Source organism: Crinia signifera, chromosome 6 (genome assembly GCF_055691185.1).
Source record: "Crinia signifera chromosome 6, ASM5569118v1, whole genome shotgun sequence".
NCBI lineage: Eukaryota > Metazoa > Chordata > Amphibia > Anura > Myobatrachidae > Crinia > Crinia signifera.
In genome coordinates, this window is record NC_139222.1 from 8385271 (window position 1) to 8400577 (window position 15307).

At 49.8% G+C, this 15307-nt stretch overlaps 1 protein-coding gene across 4 annotated transcripts; it reads right to left on the bottom strand.

Moving 5' to 3' along the window:
- Positions 1-1854: 1854 nt before the first annotated feature.
- On the bottom strand, positions 1855-13479 carry LOC146009975 (uncharacterized). Of its 4 annotated transcripts, none has more exons than XM_083150680.1 (5): positions 13300-13479; positions 10256-10324; positions 10077-10162; positions 9868-9967; positions 1855-3098 (listed from the first exon to the last, which is right to left on the bottom strand). In XM_083150680.1, exons 2-5 carry the CDS (start codon positions 10284-10286, stop codon positions 2080-2082), a joined length of 1236 nt encoding a protein of 411 aa, XP_083006806.1. In that variant the 5' UTR covers positions 10287-10324; positions 13300-13479; the 3' UTR covers positions 1855-2079. The 4 variants fall into 4 exon arrangements, with proteins under 4 accessions (XP_083006806.1, XP_083006803.1, XP_083006805.1 ...); XM_083150677.1 differs by having other exon boundaries at positions 1855-3101; positions 13300-13456; XM_083150679.1 differs by having other exon boundaries at positions 1855-3101; positions 13357-13428.
- Between the last annotated feature and the right edge of the window lie 1828 nt (positions 13480-15307).

The following is a 15307-nucleotide window of genomic DNA, read 5'->3' on the forward strand; positions in this document are numbered from 1 at the left end:
GTTCCAGTGGAAGGGGCTCTAACTTTAAGGGCAGGAGAAGGAGTTCCAGTGGGAGGGGCTCTGTAGCTATTAGACTGAAGGAGTTCCAGTGGAGGGGCTCTGTACCTATTAGGCAGGCGAAGGAGTTCCAGTGGGAGGGACTACGTAGCTATTAGGCAGGAGTTCCACTGGGAGGGTCTCTGTTACTATTAGGCAGATGTAGTTCCAGTGGGAGGGGTTCTGTAACTATTAGGCAGATGGAGTGCAGTGGGAGGGGCTCTGTAACTATTAGGCAGATGGAGTTCCAGTGGGAGGGGCTCTGTAACTATTAGGCATGTAAAGAAGTTCCAGTGGGAAGGGCTCTGTAACTATTAGGCAGGTGAAGGAATTCCAGTGGGAGGGGCTCTGTAACTATTAGGCAGGCGAAGGAGTTTCAGTGGGCAGGGCTCTGGAGCTATTAGGCAGGCGAAGGAGTTCCAGTGGGTGGGGCTCTGTAACTATTAGGCAGGTGAAGGAGTTCCAGTGGGAGGGGCTCTGTAACTATTAGGCAGGTGAAGGAGTTCCAGTGGGAGGGGCTCTGTAACTATTAGGCAGGTGAAGGAGTTCCAGTGGGAGGGGCTCTGTAACTATTAGGCAGGTGAAGGAGTTCCAGTGGGAGGGGCTCTAACTATTAGGCAGGTAAAGGGGTTCCAGTGGGAGGGGCTCTGTAACTATTAGGCAGAGGAAGGAGTTCTAGTGGGAGGGGCACAGATATAATTGCAGTAGACGGCGATGCCTGGCGCTTCCCCGGCAGCACAGTGACTTTGGAGGGGCCGGGCTCGCCCCTCTTTGGTGACGTCGATGGCACGGGACCGCCCCCTTTAATGACGCTGGTGGCCGGGCCTGCCCCCCTTTAATGACGGCGTTGGCCGGGCCCCCCCCCTTTAATGACGGTGTTGGCCGGGCCCCCCCCTTTAATGACGGCGGTGGCTGGGCCCGTCCCCTTTAATGACGGCGGTGGCCGAGCCTGCCCCCTTTAATGACAGCGGAGGCCAGCCCGCCCCCTTTAATGACAGCGGTGGCTGGGCCCGCCCCCTTTAATGACGGCGGTGGCCGGCCTGGCCCTCTTTGAGATGTCACGCCTGTGCCCGCCCCTTTTGTGACGTCGGCAGCCAGGGACCGCCCACAGCTGTGATGTTGGCGGGACCGATCCGCCTCCCGGCGCCCTGCCCGCACAAAATGCTAGAGTGAACACTATATACCCAATGTTTATTTAGCATTTTCTTACATTGTTGTTTAACGCCTTCAATGAAAGATGACATAAATAGACCTATGACTAATGAGGATTGCATTGAGTTATTCCCATACGTTTGTATATTGCTACACCAGATTTCTTCTCTGGAACAGCAATTTGGTTTCGATTTAGCCTAAGATTTTCTAGTGGTTTATTTAAAATGATTGTTTCTGTTTGGTATACTACAACTTAACCCAGGGCTGGGCAATTGCGGCCCTCCAGATGTTGATGAACTACACATCCCAGCATGCCTTGCATCAGTTTCAGCATGGCCACATAGCAAAACTAATGCAAAGCATCCTGGGATGTGTAGTTCATCAACATCTGGAGGGCCGTAATTGCCCAGCCCTGACTTAACCGGATATATATATAACATGAGTATACTATACTGCCCCCTACCTGTGACAGGTGGAAGAACAGTATCTGATGCTTCATGTAGCCTCAATGCTTAGCTGCAGCAATGACGTGGCTAAGAAGTGATGTCAGGCTGCTTTTTGGAAGGCCTAGGGGCAATATTATTATTGGGGGATGTGGTGTCCCAATTCTGGCATAAAAAAAAAAATGAAGATACCGGACTTGTCTACAGGAATCAACCAAGAATTTAGAAGATACATATTTATTGGTCAGGAAAGCTTAGCATGCAAGTTGCATATAAACCACAACAAAAAGTAATACAAACGTAAGCAGTATAATAATAGCAAACACTGCTCCAGTGAGAATCTCTATACATGATATATTAGGATGTAGCGCCGTCCAAGTGGCAGAGATGGAGAAAGGAGTCCATGATTCCTGAGCTTTTCCTCTTTGGATCCAAGGCGATTTTTCCTTTACTTGCGTCGCGGTGCGTGGGCTTTTTGATGTTGTGCAAGACTACCTTTATTGACAAAGCAATCGCCACATTCGAAACACAGGAACGGTTTCTTATCCACATGGGTCCGGTCGTGTTTAAGGAGATGCGTTTTCTGGGAGAAGCATTTGCCGCACACGGAACATGAAAAGGCTTTGACTCCGTCATGGGTTTTCTGGTGCTTGACCGCCGTGGATTTCTGGGTAAAACATTTCCCGCAGTCCGAACAGGAAAAGGGCTTCTCGCCGGTGTGGACCCTCTCGTGGTCGATCAGGTTGGACTTGTAGGAGAAGCGTTTCTCGCACTTGGAGCAGGAATACGGCTTCTCGCCGGTGTGGATTCTCTGGTGGTTAATGAGGATGATCTTCTGCATGAAGCTCTTCCCGCACTCCGAACAGAAGAAGGGTTTCTCACCTGTATGGGTTCTCTGGTGCTTGCGCAGCGCCGACTTCTGCGAAAACCGCTTGTCGCACTCTAAGCAGGGAAACGGCTTATCGCCGGTGTGTGTTCTCAAGTGAATGATCAGATAGGACTTATGGGCGAAACCTTTTCCGCAGACAGAACACACAAAAGGCCTCTCTGCACTGTGAATAACCTGGTGGTTAACCAGGATGGACTTCTGCGCAAAACACTTGCCGCACTCGAGACATGAAAACGGCTTTTCGCCCGTGTGCGTTCTCTGGTGTTCAACCAGGTAGGATTTATGCGTAAACGCTTTCCCGCACTCGGAACATGGAAACGGCTTATCACCTGTGTGGGTTCTCTGATGCTGGTGGAGGCAGATTTTACGGGAAAAGCTTTTATTACAGTCCGGGCAGGGAAATATTTTACCGCTTAATTGGGCCGTACTGGGGATAGCTATAATGGAGTGGCCGGGAGACTGATTCCCAGAAGTTGAGTGCTGAAATGATGGATTTGCTGTGGCGAGGCGGTTTGGTCCTGGAGAGTCTTGTGTCGTGTCCTTACGGTTCCCGGAGGTGGTCCTGTTGTAGCATCCATCTGCTGCAAATAAAAGATATATGTATAAGAGTATCCCTGTTTGTAGTACAGGAGAACGGTTTACCTTATTGTACAGAACAAGGAGGCACTTGGGGGTTTTGTTATTCTACCTTTGGACCCACTGGCGATAGAGCTTTCAGAAGTTATTAATGTCTGCATTATAGTTATAGTATAGTTATATAAATCTAGGCCTCTACAGGTCGCCATGGTGGCTAACTATTACATCCTGGTGGGCAAAGTCCATAAGAGGGCAAAGTCGCACATTGGTGCAGACATGCAGTACCAACATCAAGCACTAGGGGGGCGCTCATTGGTGCAGACATGCAGTACCAACATCAAGCACACGGTTTTTGCTGGAACATGAGAAACGTGGGTTAACAGGGCAAGAGCCAGCTGCTGGATAATACCAGCTTCCATTGAGTTGACTTTCTCCACCCAACCCGACACGCAGAATTGATAAGTCTCAGCAGTGCCATAGCCACTGGTTACATGAAAGATCACCGATTACATGAGAGATCATCCATTCATATGACTAGCACATAGCTTTGTGGAATATTGATATGGAAAATGGAAGTACAAGGCAGAGGTTACTGGTAAAAATGGTCATAAGATCTTGTCATTGGCACCTGACATTTGGCCCTGGATTCTAGCCTACAGAGACATTTGTCAAGGTGTAAAGCAAATAAATGGAGGCACCGCTGAGATAGGATGAGCAAGTGAAGGATGGGCTATAGAGATTGTGTACTGATAGGTCAGTTTTCAGAGAATGTTTTAAAAGGATCGTCTGATAGTTATGGCCACAGTAGGGGGATTTCAGTAGTTACTATGGAGCCAACTGCAAGTCATAGTCTTGTCTTCACAGAGTACAAAAACGCTATCTGAAGCAAAACATGTCTGTCGGGTGTCAAAGACGTTACTACTTATAAATCCAAGCAACTATTTTGGGGAAAACGCTATAAGTAACAACGGATTTCTGGGTTTAGTCTATCATTGCTCCATAGTCACATGGGAAAGCGACACGCTTACATCACTGTTATAGGAGAAGCAGCATTCCTTTATTATGATCAGGCCACAGTTTGTTTAGTTTGCAGTGCCATAGCATTAATATTTTGAGTCCGACATTGTACTCGGGTATGTGGGGGAGCTGCATTTCCCTGTCTCTACATGCCTAAACGCCCCAATACACTTGTCCGCTCCGACTCAATGCGTGGTCCCGTGCTGCATGTCTGCCCTCTTGGCTACAGGGACTGGGGTCACATGCCATACATCATATGCAGAAGGGCCGCATGCGCTGTATGAAGGTCATGGGCAGATCTCGGGAATGGGAAGGCAGTCACTAATAAGGCAAAACCATGTCTTGTAAATGATTGCCCCAGTTCAGCTTGTTTCTCGCACAACCGCCAAACGGGTGACATTACATCCAGCCCCATATCGCTTTTCCTGTCACTCCTTAACTCCTCCTTTGACTACCCATTCCTTGTCCTCAGTTTCTCCTTACAACTCCTTTCCCCCATCTCTTCTCACCCCTCCTTTCCAAGTCTCTCCTCACCCCACCTTTCCTTACCCCTTCTTTTCACCATCTCCCCCTACCCCTACTTTCCCTCTGTCTCCCCACACCTCTGAAGTACTATAGAGAGCCCACTGCCCTGTGACAGGAGTACCATAGAGAGCCCACTGCCCTGTGACCGGAGTACCATAGAGAGACCACTGCCATGTGACAGGAGTACCATAGAGAGCCAACTGCCATGTGACCTGGAGTAGCAAAGAGATCCCACTACCCAGATTACAATAGAGAGCCCACTGCAATGTGATGGGAGTACCATAGAGAGCCCACTAGCAAGAGTACCATACAAAGCCCACTGCCCTGTGACTGGAGTACCATAAAGAGGCCACTACCCAGCATACCATAGACAGCCCACTGCCCTGAGACTGGAGTACCATAAAGAGCCCACTACCCAGCGTACCATAGACAGCCCACTACCCTGAGACTGTAGTACCATAGAGAGCCCATTGCTCTGTGACAGGAGTACCATAGAGAGCCCACTGCCCTGAGACTGTAGTACCATAGAGAGACCACTGCCCTGTGACAGGAGTACCATAGAGAAACCACTGCCCTGTGACTGGAGTACCATAGAAAGCACACTGCCCTGAGACTGGAGTACCATAGAGAGCCCACTGCCCTGTGACTGGAGTACCATAGATAGACCACTGCCCTGTGACTGGAGTACCATAGATAGACCACTGCCCTGTGACTGGAGTACCATAGATAGACCACTGCCCTGTGACAGGAGTACCATAGCGAATCCACTGCCCTGTGACAGGAGTACCACAGCGAATCCACTGCCTTGTGAATGGAGTACCATAGAGAGTCCACTACCCAGAGTATCATAGAGAGCCCACTGCCATGTGACCTGGAGTAGCAAAGAGATCCCACTACCCAGATTACAGTAGAGAGCCCACTGCAATGTGATGGGAGTACCATAGAGAGCCCACTAGCAAGAGTACCATAGAAAGCCCACTGCCCTGTGACTGGAGTACCATAAAGAGCCCACTACCCAGCATACCATAGACAGCCCACTGCCCTGAGACTGGAGTACCATAAAGAGCCCACTACCCAGCGTACCATAGACAGCCCACTACCCTGAGACTGTAGTACCATAGAGAGCCCATTGCTCTGTGACAGGAGTACCATAGAGAGCCCACTGCCCTGAGACTGTAGTACCATAGAGAGACCACTGCCCTGTGACAGGAGTACCATAGAGAAACCACTGCCCTGTGACTGGAGTACCATAGAAAGCACACTGCCCTGAGACTGGAGTACCATAGAGAGCCCACTGCCCTGTGACTGGAGTACCATAGATAGACCACTGCCCTGTGACAGGAGTACCATAGCGAATCCACTGCCCTGTGACAGGAGTACCACAGCGAATCCACTGCCCTGTGACAGGAGTACCACAGCGAATCCACTGCCCTGTGACAGGAGTACCACAGCGAATCCACTGCCCTGTGACAGGAGTACTATAGAGAATCCACTGCCTTGTGAATGGAGTACCATAAAGAGTCCACTACCCAGAGTATCATAGAGAGCCCACTGCCCTGTGACCGGAGTACCATAGAGAGACCACTGCCATGTGACCTGGAGTAGCAAAGAGATCCCACTACCCAGATTACAATAGAGAGCCCACTGCAATGTGATGGGAGTACCATAGAGAGCCCACTAGCAAGAGTACCATAGAAAGCCCACTGCCCTGTGACTGGAGTACCATAAAGAGCCCACTACCCAGCGTACCATAGACAGCCCACTACCCTGAGACTGTAGTACCATAAAGAGCCCACTGCTCTGTGACAGGAGTACCATAGAGAGCCCACTGCCCTGAGATTGTAGTACCATAGAGAGCCCACTGCCTTGAGACTGGAGTACCATAGAGAGCCCACTGTCCTGAGACTGTAGTACCATAGAGAGCCCACTGCCCTGTGACAGGAGTACCATAGAGAGCCCACTACCCAGAGTACCATAGAGAGCCCACTACCAATAGTACCATGGAGAGCCCAGTGCCATGTGACCTGGAGTATCATAGAGCGCCCACTAGCAAGAGAACCATAGCGAGCCCACTGCCCTGTGACTAGTACCATAAAGAGCCCACTGCACAGAGTACCACAGAGAGCCCACTGCCTTGAGACTGGAGTGCCATAGAAAGCCCACTACCGAGAGTACCATAGAGAGCCCACTGCCCTGTGACTGGAGTAACATAGAGAGACCACTGCCCTGTGACAGGAGTACCATAGAGAATCCACTGTCCCATGACAGGAGTAACATAGAGAATCCACTGCCCTGTGACTGGAGTACCATAGAGAATTCACTGCCCTGTGACTGAATTACCATAGAGTAACCCACTACCCAGAGTACCAAAGAGAGCTTACTGCCCAGAGTACCATAGAGAGCCAACTGCCCTGTGACTGGAGTACCATAGAGAGCCCACTAGCAAGAGTAGCATAGAGAGCCCGCTGCCCTGAGACTGGAGTACCATACAGAGCCCACTACCCAGCGTACCATAGACAGCCCACTACCCTGAGACTGTAGTACCATAGAGAGCCCACTGCTCTGTGACAGGAGTACCATAGAGAGCCCACTGCCCTGAGACTGTAGTACCATAGAGAGCCCACTGCTCTGTGACAGGAGTACCATAGAGAGACCACTGCCCTGTGACAGGAGTACCATAGAGAGCCCTCTGCTCTGTGACAGGAGTACCATAGAGAGACCACTGCCCTGTGACAGGAGTACCATAGAGAGACCACTGTCCTGTGACAGGAGTACCATAGAGAGCCCACTGCCCTGAGACTGGAGTACCATAGAGAATCCACTGCCCTGTGACTGGAGTACCATGGAGAGCCCATTACCCAGAGTACCATAGAGAGCACACTGCCATGTGATTGGAGTACCATAAAGAGCCCACTACCCAGAGTACCAGAGTACCATACAGAGTCCACTGCCAAGAGTACCATAGAGAGCACACTGCCATGTGATTGGAGTACCATGGAGAGCCCATTACCTAGAGCACCATAGAGAGCCCACTGCCCTTTGATTGGAGTAACATAAAGAGCCCACTGTGCAGAGTACCATAGAGAGCCCACTGTCCTGTGACAGGAGTACCATAGAGAGCCCACTGCCTTGAGACTGGAGTACCATAGAGAGCACACTGCCATGTGATTGGAGTACCATGGAGAGCCCATTACCCAGAGTACCACAGAGAGCCCACTGCCTTGAGACTGGAGTGCCATAGAAAGCCCACTACCGAGAGTACCATAGAGAGCCCACTGCCCTGTGACTGGAGTAACATAGAGAGACCACTGCCCTGTGACAGGAGTACCATAGAGAATCCACTGTCCCGTGACAGGAGTACCATAGAGAATCCACTGTCCCATGACAGGAGTACCATAGAGAATCCACTGCCCTGTGACTGGAGTACCATAGAGTATCCACTGTCCCGTGACAGGAGTACCATAGAGAATCCACTGTCCCATGACAGGAGTACCATAGAGAATCCACTGCCCTGTGACTGGAGTACCATAGAGAATTCACTGCCCTGTGACTGAATTACCATAGAGTTACCCACTACCCAGAGTACCAAAGAGAGCTTACTGCCCAGAGTACCATAGAGAGCCCACTGCCCTGTGACTGGAGTACCATAGAGAGCCCACTAGCAAGAGTAGCATAGAGAGCCCGCTGCCCTGAGACTGGAGTACCATACAGAGCCCACTACCCAGCGTACCATAGACAGCCCACTACCCTGAGACTGTAGTACCATAGAGAGCCCACTGCTCTGTGACAGGAGTACCATAGAGAGCCCACTGCCCTGAGACTGTAGTACCATAGAGAGCCCACTGCTCTGTGACAGGAGTACCATAGAGAGACCACTGCCCTGTGACAGGAGTACCATAGAGAGTCCACTGTCCCATGACAGGAGTACCATAGAGAATCCACTGCACTGTGACTGGAGTACCATAGAAAGCCCACTAGCAAGAGTACCATATAGAGCCCACTGCCCTGTAACAAGAGTAACATAAAGAGCCCATAACCCAGCGTACCATAGAGAGCCCACTGCCCTGAGACTGTAGTACCATAAAGAGCCCACTGTGCAGAGTACGATAGAGAGCCCACTGCCCTGTGACAAGAGTACCATAGAGAGCCCACTGCCCTGTGACAGGAGTACCATAGAGAGCCCACTGCCCTGAGACTGGAGTACCATAGAGATCCCACTGCCCTGTGACTGGAGTAACATAAATAGCCCACTGCCCTGTGACAGGAGTACCATAGAGAGACCACTGCCATGTGACAGGAGTACCATAGAGAATCCACTGCCCTGTGACTGGAGTACCATGGAGAGCCCATTACCTAGAGCACCATAGAGAGCCCACTGCCCTTTGATTGGAGTAACATAAAGAGCCCACTGTGCAGAGTACCATAGAGAGCCCACTGCCCTGTGACAGGAGTACCATAGAGAGCCCACTGCCTTGAGACTGGAGTACCATAGAGAGCACACTGCCATGTGATTGGAGTACCATGGAGAGCCCATTACCCAGAGTACCATAGAGAGCCCACTGCCCTGTGATTGGAGTACCATAAAGAGCCCACTACCCAGAGTACCATACAGAGCCCACTGCCAAGAGTACCATAAAGAGCCCACTACCCAGAGTACCATACAGAGCCCACTGCCAAGAGTACCATACAGAGCCCACTGCCCAGAGTACCATAGAGCTCCCAGAGTACCATAGAGAACCCACTGTCCTGTGACGGGAGCACCATAGAGAGACCACTGCCCTGTGACAGGAGCGCCATAGAGAATCCACTGCCCTGTGACAGGAGCACCATAGAGAATCCACTGCCCTGTGACAGGAGCACCATAGAGAATCCACTGCCCTGTGACAGGAGTACCATAGAGAATCCACTGCCCTGTAATTGTAGTACCACAGAGAGACCAATACCCAGGAAACCATAGAGAGCCCACTGCCCAGAGTACCATAGAGAACCCACTGCCCTGTGACGGGAGTACCATAGAGAGCCCACTACCCAGGAAACCATAGAGAGCCCACTGCCCTGTGACTGGAGTACCATATAGAGCCTACTATCCAGAGTACCACAGAGAGCCTACTATCCAGAGTACCACAGAGAGCCAACTGCCCTGTTACTGGAGTACCATAGAGAGCCCACTACCCAAAGTACCATAGAGAGCCCACTGCCCAGAGGTTTCATGTCTTTATAATGACTCACCTGCAATGGTGTCTGTAGGGTTCTCCTCCTCCTTACACTTCTGGTCATACAGCTCTTCTTCCTCTACATCTTCTACTTTTATAACAATCAGATCTAGACCCTAAGCAGGTCATACAGAGAGACCACAATGCCATTAATCAGAGCAATAGTAGCGTAGATCCACATAGTTTGTCTGCCTTGCGTACAATGAGACCATCAATCCCACCTACCTCCGGGACACTGGGATTCTCCACTGTGTCATCCCCTGAAGAAAACCGGGGACATCTCTCTGGGGTATTACGGTTACTGGGCCCATCTGGAAACACACAGTACATTGTATATATGTTATTAACAGATAATGTGTGTGTATACGGGACCCACAAACCTGCTACCTTCACTGATATCTTACCCAGCGATGTGTGAGGTCGCTGATTCTCCATGATGCCCTCCTTCTACAGACTGCTGAAAACACTGACTCCTGCATGGAGAGATAAACCGTGACATCCTCACACCGTATAGGCACCTGACACACACAATGACACAGTAATCACCCAGACACATCCCCCGGTGTTACTGTGTAATGTCCCATTCCCAGCAGTCACCTTTCCGGTCACATCCCCCGGTGTTACTGTGTAATGTCCCATTCCCAGCAGTCACCTCTCCGGTCACATCCCCCGGTGTTACTGTATAACGTCCCATTCCCAGCAGTCACCTCTCCGGTCACATCCCCCGGTGTTACTGTATAACGTCCCATTCCCAGCAGTCACCTCTCCGGTCACATCCCCCGGTGTTACTGTATAACGCCCCATTCCCAGCAGTCACCTCTCCGGTCACATCCCCGGTGTTACTGTATAACGTCCCTTTCCCAGCAGTCACATCCCCCGGTGTTACTGTATAACGCCCCATTCCCAGCAGTCACCTCTCCGGTCACATCTCCCGGTGTTACTGTAAAGTGCCCCATTCCCAGCAATCACCTCTCCGGTCACATCCCCTGGTGTTACCGTATATAGTCCCATTCCCAGCAGTCACATCCCCCGGTCACATCCCCTGGTGTTACCGTATAGCGTCCCATTCCCAGCAGTCACCTCTCCGGTCACATCCCCCGGTGTTACCGTATAACGTCCCATTCCCAGCAGTCACCTCTCCGGTCACATCCCCCGGTGTTACTGTACAACGTCCCATTCCCAGCAGTCACCTCTCCGGTCACATCCCCCAGTGCTACTGTATAACGGCCCATTCCCAGCAGTCACCTCTCCGGTCACATTCCCCGGTGTTACTGTATAACATCACATTCCCAGCAGTCACCTCTCCGGTCACAGTCCCCGGTGTTACTGTACAACATCACATTCCCAGCAGTCACCTCTCCTGTCACATCCCCCCGCGTTACTGTATAACGTCCCATTCCCAGCAGTCACCTCTCCGGTCACATCCCCCTGCGTTACTGTATAACGTCCCATTCCCAGCAGTCACCTCTCCGGTCACATCCCCCGGTGTTACTGTATAACGTCCCATTCCCGGCAGTCACCTCTCCGGTCACATCCCCCGGTGTTACTGTATAACGTCCCATTCCCGGCAGTCACCTCTTCGGTCACATCCCCCCGGTGTTACTATATAACGTCCCATTCCCAGCAGTCACCTCTCCGGTCACATCCCCCAGTGTTACTGTATAACGTCCCATTCCCAGCAGTCACCTCTCCGGTCACATCCCCCCGGTGTTACTGTATAACGTCCCATTCCCAGCAGTCACCTCTAATGTCACACCCCCCGGTGTTACTGTATAACGTCCCATTCCCAGCAGTCACCTCTCCGGTCACATCCCCCGGTGTTACTGTATAACGCCCCATTCCCAGCAGTCACCTCTCCGGTCACATCCCCCGGTGTTACTGTATAACTTCCCATTCCCAGCAGTCACCTCTCCTGTCACATCCCCCGGTGTTACTGTATAACGTCCCATTCCCAGCAGTCACCTCTCCTGTCACATCCCCCGGTGTTACTATATAACGTCCCATTCCCAGCAGTCACCTCTCCTGTCACATCCCCCGGTGTTACTGTATAACGTCCCATTCCCAGCAGTCACCTCTCCGGTCACATCCCCGGTGTTACTGTATAACGTCCCATTCCCAGCAGTCACCTCCCCCGGTGTTACTGTATAACGCCCCATTCCCAGCAGTCACATCCCCCGGTGTTACTGTATAACGCCCCATTCCCAGCAGTCACCTCTCCGGGCAGATCCCCGGTGTTACTGTATAACGTCCCATTCCCAGCAGTCACCTCTCCTGTCACATCCCCGGTGTTACTGTATAACGTCCCATTCCCAGCAGACACCTCTCCTGTCACATCCCCGGTGTTACTGTATAACGTCCCATTCCCAGCAGACACCTCTCCGGTCACATCCCCCGGTGTTACTGTATAACGTCCCATTCCCAGCAGTCACCTCTCCGGTCACATCCCCGGTGTTACTGTATAACTCCCCATTCCCAGCAGTCACCTCTCCTGTCACATCCCCGGTGTTACTGTACAATATACCATTCCGGGCATTAGGCTCGCTAAGCAGTGATTTTCGCTGAGAATGACCCCCATGTTCTCTCCTCTACCTTTAAGCTCGCTTCTGTAAAACCTTACCCTTAATCCAAACACCCATCTCTCTCATCCTGTATTGTCTACAACCACCTTCCGGACTTCCTACCCCCTACTTATGGTGGATCGGGCAGAGGAGTCGGCCAAATAGCATGCGTCTGACGCCCGATCTATACTTTCTTCAAGGACATCTAATCCCTTTGTTTCCTGCCACCCGAATACTTATGTCAGTGCCCTCTGCCGACGCACATACGTGTATGTACCCTGTACTTGTCCTATGATGTCTTGTACTACAAGTCACAGGGTCTTGTTTATGTACTCTGTGATTGGGCGCTGCAGAACCTTGTGGCGCCCTATAAACAAAGTGACCCCCCCAGACATTTTTTTAAAATAAAATAATTAAATCCATTTCAAAATAATATATTCTAATTAACCCCCCCACACACACACCCCCACACACACACACACAGAAAATGCAAAAACTCCCCCCTGCTGCAAAAAATTCACAAAAAAAAAACAAAAACTCTCGCCCCAAAAATAACACACACACACACACACACACACAACAAGGTAAATGGATATGAAACACAGGTACATAAATATATACACATAGTGAATAAATGGGGTACACTGGCTTATTAACCCACCCACACAGTGGGCAGGTATATAATAAGTGGGGGGCGCTCACATACCTTATACCAGGATACAGTGGGTGGAAATAGTGTAGGGAAAGGGGGACAGAGGCACTGGGCAGGAGGAGGTTGGGTTGGGGGAGGGGGAGTGACGGTCCCGGTGCCTGGACAACAGGAAATGGGGGAGGGGCCCTACTGGACGATCTGGGATCATAGTGTAGTAAAATCCATCAATGCACCCTACCTGCTGATTATAGGTGCCTCCTTCCTCTGATTACCCACATAATAGCCCAGCCCTGATCTGCAGCGGCTCCAACACGAGTCACAGCCGGGGGGGGGTCGCCCAGAAAGTGATTCCATTTCCTCCCAAAATTCCTTTTCCTGTCACTGCCAGCTTGTGCGTTCCAGCGGGCTTCCGGGTTCTGCGTTCCAGCGGGCTTCCGGGTTCTGCGTTCCAGCTGAGTTCTGAGTCTTGTTGTTATTAATTTTATATACTAATGAGTGGCCTGTAACCGGCCCATGACAGCGCTCTTATACACCGGAGCGCTGCTGTCGGGCGATACTGCAATTCGCCACTAAATGCTATTAAGGGAATCATATTAGCCCACTAGAGGGAGCTCCTGAGAATCACACAAATTATACTGTATATTTATTAACAGTTTCTTATATAGCGCACACATATTCCGCAGCGCTGTACAGAGAGTATTACCAGTTATTATATAGCGCACACATATTCCGCAGCGCTGTACAGAGAATATTATTACCAGTTATTATATAGCGCACACATATTCCGCAGCGCTGTACAGAGAATATTATTACCAGTTATTATATAGCGCACACATATTCCACAGCGCTGTACAGAGACTATTATTACCAGTTATTATATAGTGCACACATATTCCACAGCGCTGTACAGAGACTATTATTACCAGTTATTATATAGCGCACACATATTCCGCAGCGCTTTACAGAGAATATTATTACCAGTTATTATATAGCGCACACATATTCCGCAGCGCTGTACAGAGGCTATTATTACCAGTTATTATATAGCGCACACATATTCCGCAGCGCTGTACAGAGACTATTATTACCAGTTATTATATAACGCACACATATTCCGCAGCGCTGTACAGAGACTATTATTACCAGTTATTATATAGCGCACACATATTCCACAGCGCTGTACAGAGACTATTATTACCAGTTATTATATAGCGCACACATATTACGCAGCTCTGTACAGAGATTATTATTACCAGTTATTATATAGCGCACACATATTCCGCAGCGCTGTACAGAGAATATTATTACCAGTTATTATATAGCGCACACATATTCCGCAGCGCTGTACAGAGAATATTATTACCAGTTATTATATAGCGCACACATATTCCACAGCGCTGTACAGAGACTATTATTACCAGTTATTATATAGCGCACACATATTCCGCAGCGCTGTACAGAGACTATTATTACCAGTTATTATATAGCGCACACATATTCCGCAGCGCTGTACAGAGAATATTATTACCAGTTATTATATAGCGCACACATACTCCGCAGCGCTGTACAGAGACTATGATTACCAGTTATTATATAGCGCACACATATTCCGCAGCGCTGTACAGAGACTATTATTACCAGTTATTATATAGCGCACACATATTCCGCAGCGCTGTACAGAGAATATTATTACCAGTTATTATATAGCGCACACATATTCCACAGCGCTGTACAGAGAATATTATTACCAGTTATTATATAGCGCACACATATTCCGCAGCGCTGTACAGAGACTATGATTACCAGTTATTATATAGCGCACACATATTCCGCAGCGCTGTACAGAGACTATTATTACCAGTTATTATATAGCGCACACATACTCCGCAGCGCTGTACAGAGACTATTATTACCAGTTATTATATAGCGCACACATATTCCGCAGCGCTGTACAGAGACTATGATTACCAGTTATTATATAGCGCACACATATTCCGCAGCGCTGTACAGATAATATTATTACCAGTTATTATATAGCGCACACATATTCCGCAGCGCTGTACAGAGACTATTATTACCAGTTATTATATAGCGCACACATATTCCGCAGCACTGTACAGAGACTATCATTACCAGTTATTATATAGCGCACACATATTCCACAGCGCTGTACAGAGAATATTATTACCAGTTATTATATAGAGCACACATATTCTGCAGCGCTGTACAGAGACTATTATTACAGT